This window comes from Neolamprologus multifasciatus, chromosome 22 (genome assembly GCF_963576455.1).
Source record: "Neolamprologus multifasciatus chromosome 22, fNeoMul1.2, whole genome shotgun sequence".
NCBI lineage: Eukaryota > Metazoa > Chordata > Actinopteri > Cichliformes > Cichlidae > Neolamprologus > Neolamprologus multifasciatus.
The window spans coordinates 17,606,391-17,627,735 of NC_140459.1; the positions used below are offsets into that span (position 1 = coordinate 17,606,391).

Genomic DNA, 21,345 nt, shown 5'->3' on the forward strand with positions numbered 1-21,345 from the left:
GCATGCCTTAGGTTTGCATAACGTCTGAAAGGATATCTTTGGACAGACAAGACCAAAGTGGAGCTATTTGGGAATTTGGACTCTGGAACACTTTGGGGGTTGAGCAGAATCAAGAATCAAGGTGCTGCAGAGGCACAAAGTAAAAGAGAGCTTCTTACCATGGCTCTATATTACCTGTTTGCAAAGGTATGAAGATTTCATGGTCACATTAAACCTCTAAACTGCAGGAAACACGAGGAGGTCAGAGGAGAGTAAGCGAGTGGTTTAACACACCAAATTCACAAACTGTGGTATTTAAAAAAAACATAAAAACGTTCAGTGCAAAACGAGACAGCATGAATTTTTATTTTAATATCAAATCTAAACCACACATTTGTAAATACACAGAGGGCGATATGCCGTCTAAGCTGAAACACTTTAAATATTTACATCTGTTAGAGTCTGAGATTTTATTTTGAACTTCAGAGCATGTTCAGTTGTTTTGCAGTTTTTCAGTTCTAGTAAATTTCAAGTTCTTGACAGTCAAATCAAAACACGAAAATATGGTTAACAGTAGCAACAGCACATCTGAGTTTGAGATCAATGTTTCACAGCACCTTTAAAATAATGTTTTCACCCACTTATTTATAGCTAAGACATCTGCGCTCCAGCTGCGTGGGCTGGATTCCCATGTCTCGGCTCACGTGGAACAAGTCCGTACTGGCCAGTTATGCAGAAACATTTCTGATAACAGTGCACGCAAATCAAGCAGCCCAATTAAGTCAGTGCTACCCGGGAACCTCCATAAACAGTCTAAGTACACAAGCTTATATGCAAACTTGTTCTGAACTCCTGTTTGCATCATATATTAGTAATGACAGTACTTTAGCTCACACAAAATATATCTGTCAGTTTGCAGAAAAGGGTCGCTGAACTTCATTTACTGTTGGGGGGGGGGGTTGAAATTTGAGACTTCACTTGATTTCACATTGATCCCATGTGAGTTTGCGTTTAGTTCCACATCCTCTAACTTTTTACAAAAGCCCTGAAGATGAACTCGAGAGTTCGTGTGTCTTTTACTGACGGTCACTTTGCTTTCGGCGACAGGCTGGAAGAGTAGATGCGATAACATCTGTCCAGATGGGAAATGTGGACCATCCTCCTGTTTCAGTAATCAGCTCCTTGTTCTTCTTGCATTTGCTCCAAAGAGTTGAGGTAATCTTGAGCCAAGATCTTCTTAGGCAGAATATCTGTCCAGGAAAACAAAGCAAATTTTTTTTTTTTTAAAAATGCATAGTTGAAGGAAAAGATCTCATTTTTTGTTGCTGGTCAGTGAGTGATATTAACTCGAGAGTATTAGGAAGACTCAAATGGTTTTAAACTTGGCTGTCAAAAAGTTGACACACTGCACAGCTGCACTAAAATCTACTTTCACATTAACGTTTAAGCTTCTGTATATTTAAAATGCATCTGATATTTCACTTTTTATAGATTATAACAAACTGTTTACAAAATGTTTTTACAGAAAAGCCATTTTTAAAACCTTGACATAATCATATGTCCAGAAGACGCATGCTGAGCACAAGTGGCTCCACGATGTAGTGGTAAACATGTTTGCCTTACAAAGCCTCGACAGAATGGGACACAATCCGGTGTACACCTAGTCTCTGCCCCCAGCCTGGATAAATGGCTAGAAGGAAACCATCAGGAAGGGCCGCCAGTGTAATTCTGTGCCAAACCAAACATGCACGCTCTGGTGACCTCTCCCAAAACAATCGAGCAGCCAGAAGAACCGCAGATATCAGAGGCAAAACGAGCAGCAACATGCCCGAGCTTTCCACCTTAAACCCCCTGAATCACTGGATTCAGACAGCCCGACGTTCAAAAGTAACAAAGGAGTGAGTGAGAGCTGTGAGGAGATAAAAGGAAGTTATGAGAGAGATAAAAGTCTTATTAATGGTGTTTAAGGGTTAAAGCAGTGCCTGAGAGACTTAAAAACAGTGCTACTTCAAATAATCCTTAAAGTAAAGCTGGCTAAACTAACTCATCCTTTCATGAATGTTACAACTTTTGATTTTTGTTAAAACTGTTAAAATTAGTTTTTGTTTTATGGAGATTTTAGAGCCTTTTTGTTAGTACTACATTATACCAAGCAGTGTTTCTAATGCTTATTCTTTTCTTGATCAGTTAATTTAATTATTTTTTTAAATTCATCGATTAATCTGGTCTTCTTGTGTTCACCTGGTGGAGGTACTGTGAGCTGCTCCCTTATTTCCTAAGGGATAACCATAGTGGATTGATCTGCGTGTTTGATTTGGCACAAATGTTTTATCAGATGCCGTTCCTCATGTACTCCTCCTGCTTATGCTTAATTTATGGAATCGTGTCCATTTGTTGTGGTATTTGACCACAGAGAACCTACAGACAAGGGCTGTCAACCAATGCTCGCTTTGCAAGGGTCACATGCTAACAGGCCGGCCAGGAGCGGGAGAAGCATGAGGGGGAAAAAACATCAGAAATACAGAATAAAAAGCACAGACAATGTCTGAAATTGACACTTTTGATTGCTTTTAACACCCAGTTTCTCTTTGGGTTTTTGTATGTTATAACTTCGCTCTTTTCCACAGCCAGGTGACGGACCATCAGCAGCACAAGAAAGACCCACAGAACAGTTACATGACATGTTTTTGATGCATCTGACAGCAGATGCTCTCTGCAGGTAGACAGGTAGTTTGAAGCTGCCAGTGGGCTGCAAATATACTACCTCAGCTCAACCACAGTTTGCCCTTTAGACTTCTGTGATGAATTTTTGTAGAGCCTACAGGGTAATGTACTTAAGTGGCTGACACTGTTACCAGTCTTGATGCTTTTGTGGTGTTTTATGTGTTTATTACTTGAAGGTAATGTCCCAGTGTTTTATATGCAGTACCATCTATGACAGAATTTTTTTTTTCCTTTTTGTTGCGGTCAGTTATTTTCTGTTTTTGTTCTTCTTTTTGGAGACATACATATTTGTCCCTTACAATGGCCCTGAGAGGTGCACAAAATAAGACAGAAGCTATTTAGGGGAGACAATAACGTGATGGAACAGCTGTTACATGTTCAGGGTGGCGTTTCTATGGTGTAGATTTGAAACAGAAGCATAAATCCCGTGCAACTGCAAACACACAACCACAACGGAACCACAGTTTCCCATTTATCTACACTTGCTGATGCTGGGTTATGTAACTACCTTGAACACTTTAATAATCCAAAGTCTGGTCAGTTATCATTACAGTAGTTCTTAGACTGTGGGTGAGGCCACTGCAGGTAGGTTCAGACATCGTGTGAAACAGGAAATTAATCGATTCAGACATTGTGCTGACTTTTATTCGGACGTTGTGTGAGTCAGTGCGTAGAGCAACGGGAGAGGTATTAATTCACTGTTTCTAACAATCTGGACTCTGTGCAGTCTGAGGTATAATCTGTAACCAGCTGGTGCATCATAGGACCGCCGAGGTGCCTGCAGGTGCTTCTCACCTGTGAGAAAGTGGAAAGTATCCGTCTCCTGAGCGGTGTTGGCCAGGTCGCTGTACGACAGGGTGTTTGTTTCCTTCCCTGAGCCGTTGTTGAAGGAGGATAGAGCCAGGTGTTGTACAAACAGCTCCTAAAACAATAACAACAGGAGACACACACAAACGCCCTGCTTCAGCTCACATGCTCTAGACAAGCTAACGGTGCTAAAAGTGTTAGCAAATGAATGAGCTGCGGATGATGTTTAGCTTACTGTAGCTTTGGTGGTGAGGAAAAGAGCGTCCTGGTTGATGCTGGAGACATCAGGGGAGCTCTTCATGATCAGCCTCACCCTGGATATCGGTAGAGAGATCGGCTTTTTGCTGCCTGACGCTTGGTCGTCTTTGCCTGCGCTGTTATGAGACATCTTCATAAGGACAGGGCGCGAGACAAGCGGAACTTCCAAGTATTGTTTTGAACTGTGACGCGGTTTGTTTCTTCTTCGTCTGACGAGATTAAAACCGTCTGGCGGACTCGACGCTGTAACATCGCCCCCTGCTGGAGAGGAGGCACTTTGGTTAAAATGGTTTAGCTGGTTTTAGAAGATAGATAGATAGATAGATAGATAGATAGATAGATAGATAGATAGATAGATAGATAGATAGATAGATAGATAGATAGATAGATAGATAGATAGATAGATAGATAGATAGATAGATAGATAGATAGATAGATAGATAAAAAATAGTACAATTTACAATAAATAAACAGCAGTGCCACAGGTGCATAGTGAGGGCATTATACATCAAAATTTACATATACAACAATGATTTCAAAAAAGCGGAAAAAGTAAAAGAAAAATTAAGTTAGTAAAAAGTGGAAAGATAAGACTCATTTTGTGCAAGCGGGCAAATTAATAAATAATTTATACATTATAATCTAAGGAAAACAGCTAAACATATTACCTACTCATTGTGTTGTTTTAACCAATCGTAATTTATCACTACCACAACACGATTGGTTAAAATTAATCAACATCTTCACACTCTCACAAGCTCGCCTGCGTCTATTAGCGTTGTGTCCTCCAGTCCAGTGGCGTCGCATAATTTAGTCATGTACCTAAATCTAAACCAAAGAAGAAGAACTGGTGGCAGGCGCCAGCGCAGAAGAAGAATGGTGCCGCTAGTAGTGGCTATAAATGGGCTACAGATATAAACAATCCAGGTTTCTGATCAATTTGGCTGTTCTCGTAAGTAACTCAGAGCCATACCTGTTTGTTTAAAGTCGAACTGCCCCAGAAGGAAGATTTCAGCCTCTCTACCGGAGTCACAGCCACACAAACGGAGCATCTTCATCCTATCACTGAGTTCTGTGTTGTTTCTTCGCCCGCCGGTGTCGTTTTAAGAAGCGGCCACGATGCCGCTGGGTTTGAAACCATGTTGCGCCGTTTGCAAGACTAATTCTTCTTCGATGTGGAAGAAAGGAAACCAGGGAGAGATCCTGTGTAACAGCTGCACAGGAAAGAGCGCCAGCGGCGGGGCGTCAGGACCCTCCCTGTCCTCCATCACTCAGCCCAGCAATGGCGGAGGGAAACAGGTCAGTGAAACGCAGTGTTTCTAGATTAGAGCCAGGCCTGTTTGTGATGGTGTAAAGCCTCACGAGTTTGTCTTCAGGCTCTCTTTTAGACTGCTGGAGCTGTGTGCAGACATTGCAGCTGCATCATTCACAGATAATCCTACAGGGAAAATATAATAGCGCTCCCGGAGATCATAAAGTCTGTTATCAAGTGAGATCAAACTAGAAGGGTAAAACTATATGCCTTAAACATTACATAGCTTCACATTTTACTGAAATATTTTTCACATTAAGTGATTAATCAGTTAACAAACAAACAAACTGATAGTTGTTAGTACTGGTCTTAGTATTGTCTCATTGTTTATTTTTCATCATCTTCTTCAACTGACAAGCTGCAGTCAGTTGTCCGATCCCTTCTTGTGTTTGTCTATAGTCCAAGCAGGAGATCCACAGGAGGTCTGCACGTCTGAGAAGCACCAAGTACAAAGCTCCTGCATCAGAGAAAAAAGTCTCAACCAAAGGAAAAGGAAGACGACACATATTTAAACTCAAAAATGTACGTTTGATAATGTAAATTTGATTTTTCTTCTTTCTTGTTGAGTTCATGCATTTGACCCTTGTGTGTGCCAACCTTTTAGCCAATCAAAGCACCAGAATCTGTAGCGACTATCATCACGTCAGAATCCATATTTTATAAGGTACGGTGTTTATTGTTGCACAGCATGAGAAACAATACTTTCACTTGAAACTGGTCTGATGTTTTTAAAACATTAATTATATCACTGCTTTAATTAACCTTAATCCTTTATCACTGTCAATATATCACAGGGTGTATACTACCAGATAGGAGACGTGATTAAGGTAATGGATGAAGAAGATGGGAAGCCTTACTATGCTCAGATTCGAGGCTTTGTGCAGGATCAGTACTGTGAAAAAAGTGCAGCACTGACGTGGCTCATCCCCACTCAAGCCAGCCCAAAGGACCAGTTCGATCCTGGCACCTATATTGTTGGTGAGCAGTTATTCTGGATCATGCAGTGCTCTAGTGGAATTTGTTCATTTAAGCTTTAAAAACCAAACAAAAATGTTTTGCAATAGGTCCAGAGGAGGATCTGCCCAGAAAGATGGAGTATTTGGAGTTTGTGTGCCACGCCCCCTCTGAGTACTTCAAGTCTCGGAGCACCCCGTTCCCTACTATCCCAATACGACCAGAAAAAGGCTATATTTGGACCCACATAGGATCCACACCAGCCCACACTGTCAAAGAGTCTGTCAGTGCCAGCAGTTAGTGGGACTGTGATTAGAGACATGGACTCTGTTCTTAAAGAAATAAATGTACATTCACATGATGCTAGTGTGGGGTCAGCAGTCGCCAGCACATCAGCAGAGCATCTGCAGTGGTAGATGTTGCAGTCAGTGGAGGTTGAAATGTAAATAAGGTTTAAATGTAATAAACACTGATATCTGGGAGGACTGTGTCATCTGTGAGGACACAGGGCGGTCTGAAATGTGACATTTGTTTTTAATGATGCCTAGCAACAGGAGCGATGGGGTCTTTCAATGACTAGTAACAGGAAGAAGCGTCACAAATGAGACACCCCCCGAATTACTTCAAACTTGGCACTGCCTCCAGTCCATACACCCACCAAGTTTGAAGGAGAACAGACGACAAATGCATACAGAGAGTCATTCATTTATTAAGGAGATAATGATTTTGGGGTTTTCTGATCATTACTTCACATTTGAAGGCGAGTTGTAAGTTGATGGTAAGGATGTGTCTTATTGCTTTGTAAACAAGTTATTCACAAGCTGTGATGCTGAAACGTATGGAAGCTTGTTTACACCACTTTTTTTTTTCCAGTGGTAGAAACAAGTTTCTATAAAAATGTTACTTTTGTATTTGATAATAAACAAAAAGCTCTTTTCCATCACTACTGTTGCCTGTGATTTTTCTTTTGTTCCTTTTTAAAAAAAAACTGATATAAATAAATGTTTAAAAAAAACATTAACAGAGAGATCTGATTGGGTTTTGTTCCAGCATCCTGATTAAACAGATGTCACGTTTGATTTCTGTCAAAATGTTAGACTGGTGCTGTCTAAAGACTGGAATGAAGCCACTTGTGTCAGTTAAGCTCTTGATCGTGAACGTCTCATTGTAAAGTCTTTAAGTCGGTGGTTTGTGTCCGTTTCTCAGTCGGATGCTGTTCAGAGTCGTTTAAACAAACACACTGTTACTTTGATTTACAGACGTAAGGTTGGGTCACGTGTATCACAGATCTCTAACCAATCAAACCGAGTTTAACCGAAGCAGGAAGTGCGCGGCAGTCATCGCTCTCTGCCTGTGCACTCCTGGATAAACGTCTCGGTGAAACTTTGGAGTCGTCGGTGAAATTCCCAGTCCGCGAAAACTCTTCTTCATGTCTTGAGTTATTTTTCTTCTCTGGGCTGGACATGGTGAACATTTCTTGATCACAGTATGGGCAAATTCCAGTCCAAACACGGTGAGAAGTTACATCTAGTTAGCTTCTTTTTTATTATTATTATTAGAAATGAAAAACTTGAAATGTCTTATCACTAGCGCTCACTGTCATCTCATTATTTGGGCAGCTTCGAAGCCCAGGCAGAGTCCAGAAGGTAAGACAGAAAAGACACATGCTGTCATAGCTAATTTGTACATGAATTTATTTATTGTTTTCTTCTTTTTTTTTTTTAATATGTGGTTGTTTTTATCCTCTGCAGGACGGAGTTTGGCTTCCAGTGTTCTAAGAGAGTCGCAGAGTAGCCACATATGCAGAAGAAAGCTGACAGAGGTAACGAGTTTTATCTTTGTTCATATATTAATAACGAATTCAAGAGAAGCTAAACCTATAACTCGCTCACCTACGTTTCCTGTATCACTGCGCTGATCTGGTGCTGACAGAAAAGAGGTTAGACCTGAAGCTTAGACCTGAAGCTGGTGCAGTAATGCCCGGGTACTATTCAGCTCCGGAAACCAGCCAGGTTTTACTAGTAATTTCGGTAATAATGTAGGATCTAAGGGCCCAAAAAGCAAAATCATATTTTGTGTAAGCTTCTTTCAACAAATAAATAAATGCACATGAGGCAACATTAAAGCCAAGTGCATGTGTTCTTATGGTGCAGAAAAAACCCGCACTGCCTCTTTAAACGCCTTTAACACAGCATCCAGGGCTTCATTTCAGTCGTGCCAGCTTGGGGACAAACTGCTCACATCTATCCAGGAGACATAAAAGATGTTTGGAAGGTGGTCGTTTATTTATTTCTCCACCCTTCCTCCTCCATCTCTATAAAGAGACTTCCAAGTCTGTGAAGTTCAGCACACCCACCCCCTCCAGACAGCGAGGTCTTTATGCCCAACTTCACTGAGGGGGAAAAAGAGAAAAAAGGAAAAAAAATCCACATCTGGGACTGCTTTCCTGCCCCAGCCAGACGGGTGAGGGTGTGAGGTGGGGTGTTTGGGGCTGGAGCGGGTGAAGTGTGGCTTGTTTCATTTCATAAATGGCATCAAGTGTAATAATTTTTTTTTTTAATTTGTTGCTTCTGAGACCACCTGATTAAAAACACTGATTTCATTTGTCTTACACACTTTAAGGACAGAAAATTCACTGATCCAGCTTTTCAAGTGTTTGATCTCTTAATATCTTTGGGCATAACTTGTTATTTTAAGGCCAATAAAGTCTGAAGCTCAGGACAATATTTGCACAGGGCTGCTGTAAGAAGAAAAAAAAGTTCTGGAAAGTTCTGCACTTTGGAAAAAGATGTTGACTCTGCCAAGATGTTTAAAGGCCTGTGGTGGAGGTTCTGCGCTCGGAGCACTTCCTGCGATTACATTTTCCAACCCAATGTAGTTTTATCCCCCATGACACCACTGCTGTGAAGTGGTAATGTCAAAAACATCTCTTTTTCCAAAAGATGACTCCGTTCTTTGCATCTTTGTTAGAAAGTCTTCCCCTTAAAATCACATTTAAAACGTTTCCGTGTCACAGTTTTCGCAGAGGTGACAGATTAAAGACGTTTTTTAGAAGCTGGAAGAGTTTAAAAAAGATTTTGTAGAGATAACTAAACAATGAAGTCTTTTATGTGCAACGTTCGATGTATCCAGTTTGGGGGGAGGAGGGGAGCGGCGTGGGTAAAAATTTTAAACACACCGACTCATAGGTGAATGTTTACATACCTGTCAAGTACCACTGAGGCAGGCTCAGGTGTTGACAGGTTGACTGTCTAAAGAACGGACAAACCTGTTTCCTTTCCTATGATCTTCCGTCAAGTATGTGTGCAGAAAAGAGGCTGAATAATTACAGTTTTAAGTAAATGTTGGCATAGTGAGCAGAAAAGGCGTGGCGAGTTTAACTTTGAAGTTCAAAGAAAACAATCCTTTCTAGTTTTTTGCTTAGACAGAGAATCCAAACTTCTGTTCTTTTCAAAATAATGTGTTCAAAATGTGGACTTTGTGATTATATTTGGGTTATAGTCCACCCTGCAAGCCAATTATAGACCAAACAATCTGAGTTTGTTCACTTACATTCCTCAAATTGAATTCTACCAAATGTGAAGTTGTTTTAGTTGCTTAGCTAAATGTTCAAAATACCAGATTGATAGAAGCAGCTCAATGTGAACTATCGGTAAACATGTAAATATGCATTAGTATACAGTCATGTGATAAAGAGGGTTTACACAGGACTCTGTTCAGTTGTGCAGGAAAACTAAGTCCACACTTACCGCTTCCATAGGAATTATGCAGCAGCCGGGAGCTGCCAATTAAATGCATTTGATTAACTGATCAAGTGAGTTTGAGCACCTCTAAAAACAGATGTTTGGCCGGTATGCTGGTCTGGAGCATTCAGGTGTGTTTTAACACAATACCAAGGAGGAAAAATGTCATCAGTGATCTTAAAGAAACTTAATTGTTGATGTCCACCCATCTGGGAGGAGTTAAAAGGCCATTTCCAAACAGTTTAAGTTCATCATTCTACAGCTAATGGAAAACATTTAAGCTAGCTGTCAATCTTCCCAGGAGTGGATGCCTCAGCATATTCACCCCAAAGTCAGACTGTTCAGTGCTCAGAGAAAAGCCCAAAAAACTTAGTTAACATGTTAAATGTTACAGATCATGACAGTACAATTAGAAAAAGACGGAAAAAGACTGGCTTGTCTGGAAGTGTTACCAGGAGAAATGCTCTTCTTTGTAAAAAGGTTGCACAACTTAAGTTTGCAAAGTTGGACCGCAAAAAACTGCAAGACTTCTGGAAAAATGTCCTTTGGACGGATGAGACCAGAGTGGAAATGTTTGACCATAAAGCACAGCATCACATTTGGAGAAAACCAAACTCAGCATATCAGCACAAACACCTCACACCAACTTTCAAGCACGGTGGTGGAGGGGGGATGGTTTGGGCTTGTTTTGCAGCCACAGGACTCACCACTTTGCAGTCATCGAGTTAACCCTGAATTCCTCTGAATACCAAAGTATTCTAGATTCAAATGTGTGGCCACATGTTTGAGAGGTAAAGCTTGGCCAAAACTACAATGATCTCCAAAACATCAGCAAACAGAAAGGCTGTAAAAAAAATCGAGGTCATGCATAGGACCCTCAATGAACTGAAGCAATGCTATAAAGAAGAGTTAGCCAAAATTCCTCCATAACAATGTGAGAGACCACTGAAGTGGTTCTACAGGCTATTAGGTGTGGACCTAGTTGTTCGCAGGCCTGCATAGATGTCCATCAGCTACACATTAGTGAAATGAACTCAAGCTGCTCACTGAAATCAGGATGGGCCCATGGACTGACGGGTGATGCCGCCTTCTTTCATCAAAGCTTCACTGCAGGCAGAGCGTGGCAGGATACGCTGGGTGTGTTGCCTGCATTTGAACACGAATGCGGGTGTGCAGACGTGCCCACAAATTATCACTCCCTGTGTTGCTCAACTGCATCTGCTGAAGCATCAGTGTGACATGGGTGAGGGACATGTTGGCAGATAACAGGCTTTTTGTTCCTGTCTTCTTTTGTTTTGCACTGGAAGACTAAAGCAGAAAAAGATTCATTTTCTTAAAGTATTATTCATTCGATATTTTTCAAGTAACAGAAATTGATCCAAGTCCTTTCATCAACCCTGTCTGCTGTAGGATTTGAAAATATGTGTAAATGCATATAAGTATATAATGGATTTAGAGGATTTAAAGTAAGATGACTTATAGCAGTCAACACATATACAGTGTGTCTAAACCTAAACCTGAAGTGCAAAGAGGTCCCGCCAAGACTCAGGATTTAAGTGAGCGTTTTCATCTTCGTGTATTTATGCAAGAAACTATGCGAAAAGATGTCAACCATTCAAAAACATGCGGGTAAACCAGCTTTCTTCTTCTTTGCAGTGCCGTATGTTTGTGTGTTTAAACGTGTGCAAAGTAAGCCAAAAGTATTCATACCACTGCTTTGTGTTTTGTGGTTCAAAAAAAGGAAAAATGCACAGATTATTCAACATTGCTCACATCTGGAGATCCATCTTCACACTCACGGGACAAGAAAATCACTTAATTGCTTCCTCCCGCTCTTAAATGTGTCCTCTGATAATTTACACTCTTGACTCTTTTCACAGAACTTGTATGTGGAATTGAGGAAAAGCACTTCTGATCATAACTGCGACATGAAGGGTGAGTGGGCGATCACACATCATCCTGTTCCCTGTCTAAGGTCTTTAAAGGTTTAATTGTTTAGTAAATGTCATCAGGTTTTATCCACTTAAACAAAACAGTGGAAATAGTTCATATAAGACTAAGACAGAGCCTAACATGAGTAATCAGAAAGATACTAGATAGACCGCAATAATTTTAAGTACCCATAAACTGTGAGTCTGTTAAAAAAGAGAATTATGATGCATTTTTGTGCTGTTTAGTGGTTCAGCAACCAGAAGAAGAGAAGACGCCCAATAAAGGGACCAATTTTCACTTCAAGTGCAAGAAGGAAACAAAGAGGAGCAGCAGCCGTGCTGCTGGGAGTGAGGTAACTGGTAACCTCGTTATTTGATATTCAAATAACGTTATAATATAGTATAATTGTAGCAACTGGTGTGTACTCAGATTTTGGTTTTTCCAAGACTGGTGGGGTTGGGTGCCGGGACTTCGTGGAGTTTTCTAGTAAAACGTGATGAGACGACTCCTCCTGACTGTGAAGAAGTTGCGCAGAAAAAGCTGCATAAACACCCATTTTTAAATATGTATTCTTGAAATGGACTAAACAAACCTGATAAAACATGTTATCTTATCAGGTTGGTTGCAGGCCGTTATGGAGGATTTTGCTATTTTAAAGGGGCTGTAATGTTCTCACTGGCCACTTTGTTTTTTTAGCCATTTAAATGCTTATATTCATTGAGACAATCACATGCTTATATTTATTGAGACAATCACATGCTTATATTTATTGAGACAATCACATGGGAGCAACTCATGTGATTGTTGAGCCACGGGGCGATCGTGGCTCAAGAGTTGGGAGTTCGCCTTGTAATCGGAAGGTTGCCGGTTCGAGCCCCGGCTCGGACAGCCTCAGTCGTTGTGTCCTTGGGCAAGACACTTCACCTACCGCCTACTGGTGTTGGCCAGTAGGGCCGATGGCGCAATATGGCAGCCTCGCTTCTGTCAGTGGCTACAACTGTAGCTTGCCTCCATCAGTGTGTGGATGGGGTCCCTAGGCGGGACTAGTAAAAGCGCTATACAAATACAGGCCATTTACCATTTAGAGAGATGGGTATTTCAGAAACTGCTGATCTTGCTGGGATTTTCCCACATGTTCATCTCTAGGCCTTGTAGAAGTTTTTGATTTTGGGGTCAGAGGAGAATGGCCAGTTTGCTTTGAGCTGATAGAAAGGCAACAGTAGTTCAAATAACCAGTCATATGCAGAAGAGCATCTGTTGGGTCTAAATCAGACCCCGCTGATCCCAGAACTTATTCCCATGAAAGAAAGACAAGGCAACAGCGAACGATCTTTTTACTTGCAAGGGAGGCCTGTCGGTATCTTAGTTCATCACAAAATGACCTCTCCGACTGGCCCCTCTTGCTCCCTTTTATTGACAACGTTCACACAATAAACAATAGTTTACAACACGTACCTTCCCCACGTAACGCCCCTTGGTTACAAAGACAAGGCACTGTGTGTGTGTTATGTGAGAATGTGTGTGTGTGTGTGTGTGTGTGTGGCATGCTGCTGATCAAAAGGGTCGTATAACTTAAAAGCACAAGAACATCCTTGGTCATGAAGAGGGCAATCTCCCCTCACCCTAGATAACACAATGAAGCCCTACATAGGGGAGGAAGTTTACCACATCAAACAGACCTTCACAGAGGGTGTTCTTGTGATCAGAAACTCTACTGCCCCCCTCCCAGAATCTTAAGGATCTGGGGAGGGGAGGACAGAAAGGATTCTTTAACCCTATGTACAAATGGCAAACATAAGAATGACAATATTTAACAATTCACCCTGACAGCATCTCTGAACATCTCTGAACTGTGAAGGGCTACAGCAGCAGAAGACCACACCGGGTGCCACTCCTATCGGCTGAGAACAGGAAACTGTGAAAGCTCCATCCTGCCTTTTGTCAGTAGTTCAGGCTGCTGGTGGATTAATAGTGTGGGGGATATTTTGTCAATATGGCCAAAACCTCTGAAGAAAGTTTTCAGCACTTGTTGAATCTGTGCCATGAAGAATTAAAGCATCTCTGAAAGCAAAAGGGAGTGTAATAGTAAGGTGTACCTAATAATAACAATAATAATAACAATAATATTAAAATATCTCATGAGTGTAAAGTTACAGTACATATACATACATACATATGATAAGCAAATACACATATTACTGTAAATGACAAACTATGGCATCAGTATTATTCTGACAGCATGTTCGCATGTGAACACAGGGCATGGGGGGTAACGTGCAGCCTGGAGACGACTCTCAGCAGGAGTGGACCTTCACACTGTACAATTTTGACAACACAGATGAGGTCAAGAAAGAGGTAAGAGAGGGTTTTTTTTTGGTTTTGCTGCTGACATATTTCAGATGTAAAATGTCTCTGTATGCAGTGTGTATATCTGTGTTCTGCAGGATATGTCCAGCCTGATGCACTCCGTGTTTGAGGTTTTAGAGACATCGGTGAAGCAGCCTTGCAGTGGCACAAGGCCCCTCAGGATCAAGCTAGCTGTAACTTCCTCACATTATCCAAGCAAGAGCTCAAACACAGGTATGTATTATTGTGATTTTTAGGATTCAAGGACGCAAAACTAAACAGTTCATGACCGTCAAGATTTTAATAAGCTTCTAAGCTGTCAGCAATGCCAACATCCTGCACTCACTGAAAACAGATGCAGAGCAGGAGCAGAGTGGATCTCAGGAGGCCGGACATCCAATGAGAAGGCTCTTCTGTGTGGATGAAAACAAAGAGCGCAGAAAGCACTACCAGGATCTAGTTGGCATTGAAAATTATGCCTCCAAGTTTGACAATCCAGGTATCATAAAAGCTCCATTAATTGTGTGTGTGTGTCCTTTGGAAAATACACTTAAGGGTTTTTTTTCTTCTGTTTTTTTTAGACTCACCTCCTCTTCAGCACCATCTAGTGGTGCACTGTGAGAACTCTGTGCATTCTGAGTCACCTCGAGACCTCCGTGTTGTTCACTCCATGAGAAGCAGATCCATGTGTGATAGGACCAGAGCTGAGAGAAAGTCCTGCAGGTTGCATGGCCGGCACCCTGCTTCATGGTGCCATCCTACCCAGACTCTCCTTCGAGCCTCCCAGAGCCTCCCGCGTCGCGCCCACAGCAGGAAGCTTCACTCCACGGTACAATATTCTGCCTCGACCCGTACACACGCTGGTTTCCAGGCACAGCCAGGACAAGACAGGGAGACATTTTACAGCCTTCAGCCTTCCTTTGGTGTCCCGATGGCCCAGAGACATGAGCACCATCACTTCCATGAGCATCATCACCATCATCACCACTACCACCCATCATAACCTCATGTGATACACATATAAGACAGGTAAGAGCAGCTTAGTAATATTTTAGCTTAGTTTTCACCTTATTCTGGATTTTTCTTTCTCATCAGTGCCCCAATACATTATTATAATGTCAAATGTGAGACACATACATGCAATAAAGTTGTTTAGTCTGTTATTATTTATTTGAGGATGGCTCTGTTAGTACAGGGGCAGTGACCACAGTATCTCCCCTGACAAAAATCCTTAGTTGCACAACAATGCCCTGCAAGCATGCACCTCTATGTTGTACAAAGTAGTTTGGTTGGAAAAGAATAGCAGATACATAAAATGAAGTACATAATGGCAAAATAGTTAAAACTGTGTTAAACGCCAAACATTTGGTGTGCTGTGAGGAGGAAAGTGAAGCTTCTCGTGAGCATTCAGATGTTGTTCCTGCTAATCTGTCTGGCAAAAGTTGCAAATAGAAACCACGTCCAGCGAAGGACGTGAGACAGCTGTTGCTATTTATAACCTCAACCCTCTTACTTACCCTCTGTGCCTCTCTCCTGCCTCACCAGAGCAAAACACCCAGAGAGACAGCAACAGAAGATACCAACGGAGCAGCAGCTACAAAAGAGACAAGACGCTGAATCAAATACATACCAACACACACACACACAAAAAAACACTAAAGACATGAAGTCCCTGCGATTCCTTGCTGCTGAGGGCTTCATTCAGGCTGGTGCGAGAGCTCTGGAAAACCTCACCTGTGTGTCTTTTAACCTCTACCCACTTCTCTTCAAGGCCTGCTACCTCCACGAGCAGGCTGAGGTGCTGCATGCTTTGGTCCAGATGTGGCCTCTTCCTGAACTCAACCTACAAAGACTTCTGGGAAAGACAGCCGACTGTCAGTTAGACCTCACATCTCGCACCTGCCGGCTTTGTCTGGAAGCAATTCTCACTGGCCTAAAGGTACCAAACCACCCACCTTGAATGTACCCCTAATCATTTTCATTTCAGTTGCATTTCTGTTGTCATTGCCTTAAAACACTCATGAATAGTCACCTTTAATGTAATATTCTCTTGTTTTCTTAGGATTATGTGCTGTCTCCCCCGAGAACATATGCCAAGAGCCTTCACACGGTGGACCTGACTGCCCTTAAGGACACTGAGCATCAGGCCTGCCCTTGTAAATCCACCCTGGGTCGATGGGCAAGAACCCAGCTCCTGACAAAACTGTGCTACGAGACCATGGCGGCCATGCAAGATACGGACGTGTCCCAATCTGCCTTTGAAACATCTGTTGACGTCCGTCTGAATGGCTTCGTCACAGGCCGCAACTACGAGCTGGTAGCTCAGGCCTTCCTGCTCCTCCGCTACTGTCCCCTGAAGCTTCGCTTTGTTAGTTTTAGAGCGGATTCTCTCACTCTCAAGCAGCTGTTCTATGTTCTTCGCCTAGCAGAGCCAGAGTCCATCACAAAGCTGGAGGTGGTGCACAATATTCCTCTAGAGGCCTCACACCTGGAGGTGCTGCTGTCCAGGGTGGAATTCCCCAAATTACAGTCTCTGACCCTGCCAGCCAGCGCCCTGGATGTCAGGAGGCTTGGCTCTGACGACGAGGATCTGCTGGCCACCATTGGCAACCTGCTGGCACGACTGAGCAGCCTCACTGAGCTCTATGTTGGTTTTTCTACTCTCACTGGACACCTACGGAGACTGCTAAAGTGAGTACAAGCACAGACAGGGAGCAATAAAGAGACAGACAACAAGGTGCCCTAAGTTTGTCTATTCTTGTAATGCATGCTGATTGTAGACCTGATCAGCAACAACATCAAGAGCTTTAACACAGCTCAAAATACCCACCTTTAACCTTTGTCAATTGTACAACAGTGGAAGGTATTCTGTTGTTAAAATTGCTGATGTGGTGCCAGTGCGAGGACAGGTGGCTGCAGGACAAAGAACCGCTGGGTATTCTTCACCTTCAAATGGAAATAGAACAGGAGCGAGTATGCACAGTATCATTTAAGCCAGCTAGATTTTGTAATGTAAAATGTTTTGATGCACAACAAACAAAGTATAGATGAGCAAAAGCTTGCAGCACGTTGTTCATAAAATTAACAAATAAGTGAGCAAAGACTTTGACAAAAGATTGAATTTGCGCTTACAAAGATGTACAGATGGGTGACCAACCAACATACTGAAAAACATTTTCATACTGATGAAGTGGATCTCTACGTCCTATGTGCTTCACTGATTAAACGTAACACTTCCGTCTAAGGAAAACGTGCCAGCCTGTACCGTATAAGAGCTATGAGTGTTCTCTTTTATCCTTTGTAACCTGTTAGCTGTACCTTTTTAAGCATTTCCTGTACGACTACAAATTTCTACCTCCATTAGCATTTCATACCAGAGTCATTTTTATTCTCCCTCGTTTCCTTCTCACAGTCCTCTCAACACACCTCTACTATGCTTGGAGTTGGCCAACTGCTGCCTGAACCGTGTGGACATGACCTACCTGGCCAACAGTCTCCACAGTGAGACCCTGGTTCACCTTGACATCAGTGGACATGACCTCTTTGACTCTTTCTCCACCCCTGTACACAAATTGCTTAGCAGGAGTTCGGGAACTCTGGCGAGATTGGCTCTCGAGGAGTGCAACATAAAGGACGAGCACATGAACGCCTTCACTAATGCTCTGGCTTGCTGTCAGCAACTGGAGGAGCTCAGACTTATGGGAAACCCTCTGACATCTGTTGCCCTGCTTAGGTTATTCTCCACTCTATCTGCAGGGTTTCCCAAGTTAAGGTACATAGAGGCACCTGTGCCCCGTGAATGTTACGCAGACGATGTCACGTATCCTCTGGATGATTCGGTCTTGCTGCGTTACAACAGGGAGCTGTTTCAGGAGATCAGGATCCAGCTGATGGCCGTCCTGGAAAGAGCAGGTAGAGATGGGGTGGAAGTGTGCACCCCCGTCATGGGGGCCTACGATCCAGACATCAATGAAACTAGTAATGAGTTGGGGGTGTCCATGTTGAAATCTTTTAACGCCGTCATCGGCACTTTTATAGGTACGATAACCGATGTGAACAACAGGAGATCCCAGACTTGAAAAGATGATTGAGTTTTACTGTGACTAGCCCTGAGCTCAAAGTCTGCTGCTTCATTCAAGCCCAACACTGTGAAAATGGATCCAGTAAACCAGATTTAACTATAGTTAAGACAGGAATTATGTTAGTGTCAACAAATGTTAACTGTTTTCTTCCAGGACTTAATTATATAAACTAAACAGATGTGCAATGCAGATAGCAACTATATTGGTTATTGGTAAGATGTTTTATTAGCTGTATATACAGTGCATGTTGTTTTAATTTATATATTCTTGTTTAAATGCTGTAACTATATTTATAAGCAGCCCAACACTGAAACATGCGACAGATCCTTCTATAGTAATTCTGAAACTGTAATTTGTCATATCAATATATCAAATAAATAACAGACATGTTTCAAAATGTACATTTCTTTAATGAGCACTGTGTTATATATGTAGATTACATTTCATGTTAAATATTACACCAGGGGACGACCACGAACCAACTGAAGACTAAGATTAACAGCTGCGAACTGGAATGGCCTATTTCTTCATCCATTCCTCTTTTTCTTTCCTCTCACGGATCACCTCCTCCAGGTATGGAGTCAGATAGTGGACATCCTGCAGGAAAAACACAAGGCACAATACATGACATCAGTAATCAGCAGAGGCTAAAAATCCCACCCTAAACTAAGATAATAAAAAAAAAAACCTCTGTGATAGTTCTGTTTACATATCTTTTTTTTCCACACTTTGACTAAAATTTCATATCTTACACTGAGAATTCACTTAGGACTCAGCAGCTATATTCCAGCTGACTGATAAGAGGTGAAATGAATCGTAGAGAGGGTTCTGCCCCAACAACATCCTTATGATTACAGTAGTCACTAGCAAACTGTTGCCAGTAGTTTGCATGGAAGACAACTTGTCTGTGAACATTTACAAACTATGCAACTGGTAGTGAGGGAAGTGTGATACATACCAGGAAAGGAGAATGAAGTAAAGGCTGTGGCTTTTGAAATGTATTGGTTGCACAACTTTTATCTAGTTATAAGTTTTCAGACAAGTTGGCATCCTAAGTGCAAACTACTAGCATCAAAGCAGCACTGCACACCACTTTGCAACCACCTTCAGGCTATGGACTCCCAACACCCTCCAGAAACCAGTCGCCAACCAGTTACAGAATACATACTTGTCCCTAGCAACCAGTGGCTACCAGTTTCAAACCAAGTGCCAAGACCACTTACAACCAATCAGGGGATCACATTTTCCCCTAACAAACAGTGGCTGCCAGACCTGTGCTGACAAATCTTTAGGACTGCATGACTCAAGCCTCAGTGGAAAACTTAACAAATAACCACGTCCAATGAAATGACCAACAGAAAAATACGACATCTATCCATGTTAACATTAACACTACATTTTACACTGCACTGAAAATGCTAATTTAGTCTGTTTGTGTGAAAGCACCTCATCGAATTTCGTCCACTGGTTTTTAGGAAGAATCTGCTGCTTCATAGAGAGATCCAGGGCCCTCTTGATCCTGAACATCCTGTCGTTGTACACATTCTCTGGAAGCCTTCTGAGGGCCTCTTTCACATCCAAGTCCTCATGGATCGTGTCATCACGCATTAAACCTGCAACAGAAAACCCACAAGCTCAAGACAATCCTGTTTTCATTAGCAAGCTTCGAAACTGGCAACAATTGTAGCTAATGAACTCTGATCATCTTAAATTATTATATTCTGGCCTTACCAAGTTTGTTGAAGCCACACATGTTGTAATACCATTTACGGAAGCCAACCAGGAGCCTTCCTGTTGCAGCTGTAAAGAAATAGAAAAAACAAAATCATGAGAAAGAGACCGAGACAGACAGGATCAGTGAAGATGGAAGGAAAGAAGGAGAACAGTGTTCTAGCCACTTAGTATACATATTTAAGTCAGTCAACTTTAGTTATGAAGCACATTACAATACAAAATAAGAAAATTAAAAAACTGTATAAATAGTTAGGTTTAAATAAAATTAAGCCTGTACAGGTGGCCCTTAATCTTCTTTTTAATGATATCAGCAGTATCACAGATCTAGGGAACCTCAATCTCAAAAGCAGTCTCCTTTCTCTAACCTAGACCAAAGTACCACCAACAATCACTGATCACCTGATCAGAGACCTAGTAGTTAAACATTGATGTCTTAGTTAACAAATATAGGGAGAAATCTATCTTGTCATATTTTATTTATCTTACTGATCTATTGTAGTATGAGCTGCTGTAACAGTGATTTCCCAACATAAAGTATATGTCATCTTATAAGAGGCAATTAGTTAAATGTGCTGTATGAATATCAGACAACAACCATTCAACTACGACCACTCAGATGTCATTGTGAGACAGACGTAACTATTCACTAAAGAAAACAAACTTTAACCTCCATTAGCAATGAGCTAACAGCAGTTTGGTTGATTTCTTAAATTTAACTCAAAACGACGGCTAAGCTCTACATCAGTCATTTAGTAAAACACGCTTTTTATTATTGCGCAACAGGATGAAGGTCTTTGTTTCATACCAATTATCTCATTTTACCGGCACTGGAGAGCGCTAAGCTAACCCTAGCTGACCAGCACCCGTTAGCATCAGCTAGCACGGGGACACTAGAGGACACAGACGAGTCAAAGGCACCGGAAGGCCTAATTATACTGACAAAGTAAACATAACGACCTGCTGTGAGCAACAGAATAAAACAGATCTGACCACAGGTTAAAAACGAGAGGATTAACGAGCATAACCTGTAAATATGAAAAAGGATAGGGGTTAATTTACCTGGTGCCCTCGTCGCCATGTTTATCGCTGAGAAGGAACGCGGTGGGTTGTGGGTAAAGATGCGTTCAAAAGCAACTTTATCAGACGTCACGCTGTGGTAAGGTCCGACGTTCAGGGACAGCGGAAATTTTGTTTAAAACTGTGTAAATACACTTTAAATCAGTGTAAACACTGAATAAATACAGTAAAAATATAGTATAAATACATTATAAATCGGGATAATACAGTATACATAATATAAAACAGTATAACACAGTATAAATACTGTATCAATACAGTACAAAACATTTTATAAATACAGTATAAATACTTATCAATGCAGTATAAATATCCTCCTGAGAAGCAAGGGAAAAAAAAGTATCTTACAGTTTTTTGTCCACTACAGAGGACATAATGAACAGGCTGGATCTCAGGA

The 21,345-nt window shown here is 41.7% G+C and overlaps 5 protein-coding genes across 5 annotated transcripts; 3 read left to right on the forward strand and 2 right to left on the reverse strand.

The window, feature by feature from the left end:
- Positions 1 to 331: 331 nt before the first annotated feature.
- On the reverse strand, positions 332 to 3,986 carry chrac1 (chromatin accessibility complex subunit 1). Its single transcript, XM_085149165.1, has 3 exons — positions 3,746 to 3,986; positions 3,499 to 3,625; positions 332 to 1,229 (listed from the first exon to the last, which is right to left on the reverse strand). Exons 1-3 carry the CDS (start codon positions 3,902 to 3,904, stop codon positions 1,147 to 1,149), a joined length of 369 nt encoding a protein of 122 aa, XP_085005291.1. The 5' UTR covers positions 3,905 to 3,986; the 3' UTR covers positions 332 to 1,146.
- Positions 3,987 to 4,602: 616 nt separating this feature from the next.
- On the forward strand, positions 4,603 to 6,902 carry gatad1 (GATA zinc finger domain containing 1). The gene is made up of 5 exons (XM_085149151.1): positions 4,603 to 5,067; positions 5,480 to 5,602; positions 5,685 to 5,744; positions 5,875 to 6,058; positions 6,145 to 6,902. Exons 1-5 carry the CDS (start codon positions 4,888 to 4,890, stop codon positions 6,333 to 6,335), a joined length of 738 nt encoding a protein of 245 aa, XP_085005277.1. The 5' UTR covers positions 4,603 to 4,887; the 3' UTR covers positions 6,336 to 6,902.
- Positions 6,903 to 7,074: 172 nt separating this feature from the next.
- On the forward strand, positions 7,075 to 15,058 carry LOC146493277 (protein naked cuticle homolog 2). Its single transcript, XM_085149147.1, has 9 exons — positions 7,075 to 7,547; positions 7,654 to 7,680; positions 7,786 to 7,856; positions 11,658 to 11,712; positions 11,955 to 12,061; positions 13,969 to 14,064; positions 14,154 to 14,289; positions 14,411 to 14,554; positions 14,637 to 15,058. The coding sequence occupies exons 1-9, from the start codon at positions 7,523 to 7,525 to the stop codon at positions 15,056 to 15,058; spliced, it is 1,083 nt and encodes a 360-aa protein (XP_085005273.1). The 5' UTR covers positions 7,075 to 7,522.
- A 660-nt stretch (positions 15,059 to 15,718) lies between these two features.
- On the forward strand, positions 15,719 to 18,534 carry lrrc14b (leucine rich repeat containing 14B). The gene is made up of 3 exons (XM_085149139.1): positions 15,719 to 15,994; positions 16,118 to 16,746; positions 17,468 to 18,534. The coding sequence occupies exons 1-3, from the start codon at positions 15,719 to 15,721 to the stop codon at positions 18,132 to 18,134; spliced, it is 1,572 nt and encodes a 523-aa protein (XP_085005265.1). The 3' UTR covers positions 18,135 to 18,534.
- uqcrb (ubiquinol-cytochrome c reductase binding protein) lies at positions 18,527 to 21,052 on the reverse strand. The gene is made up of 4 exons (XM_085149169.1): positions 20,931 to 21,052; positions 19,869 to 19,937; positions 19,584 to 19,750; positions 18,527 to 18,734 (listed from the first exon to the last, which is right to left on the reverse strand). The coding sequence occupies exons 1-4, from the start codon at positions 20,947 to 20,949 to the stop codon at positions 18,657 to 18,659; spliced, it is 333 nt and encodes a 110-aa protein (XP_085005295.1). The 5' UTR covers positions 20,950 to 21,052; the 3' UTR covers positions 18,527 to 18,656.
- Positions 21,053 to 21,345: the final 293 nt, after the last annotated feature.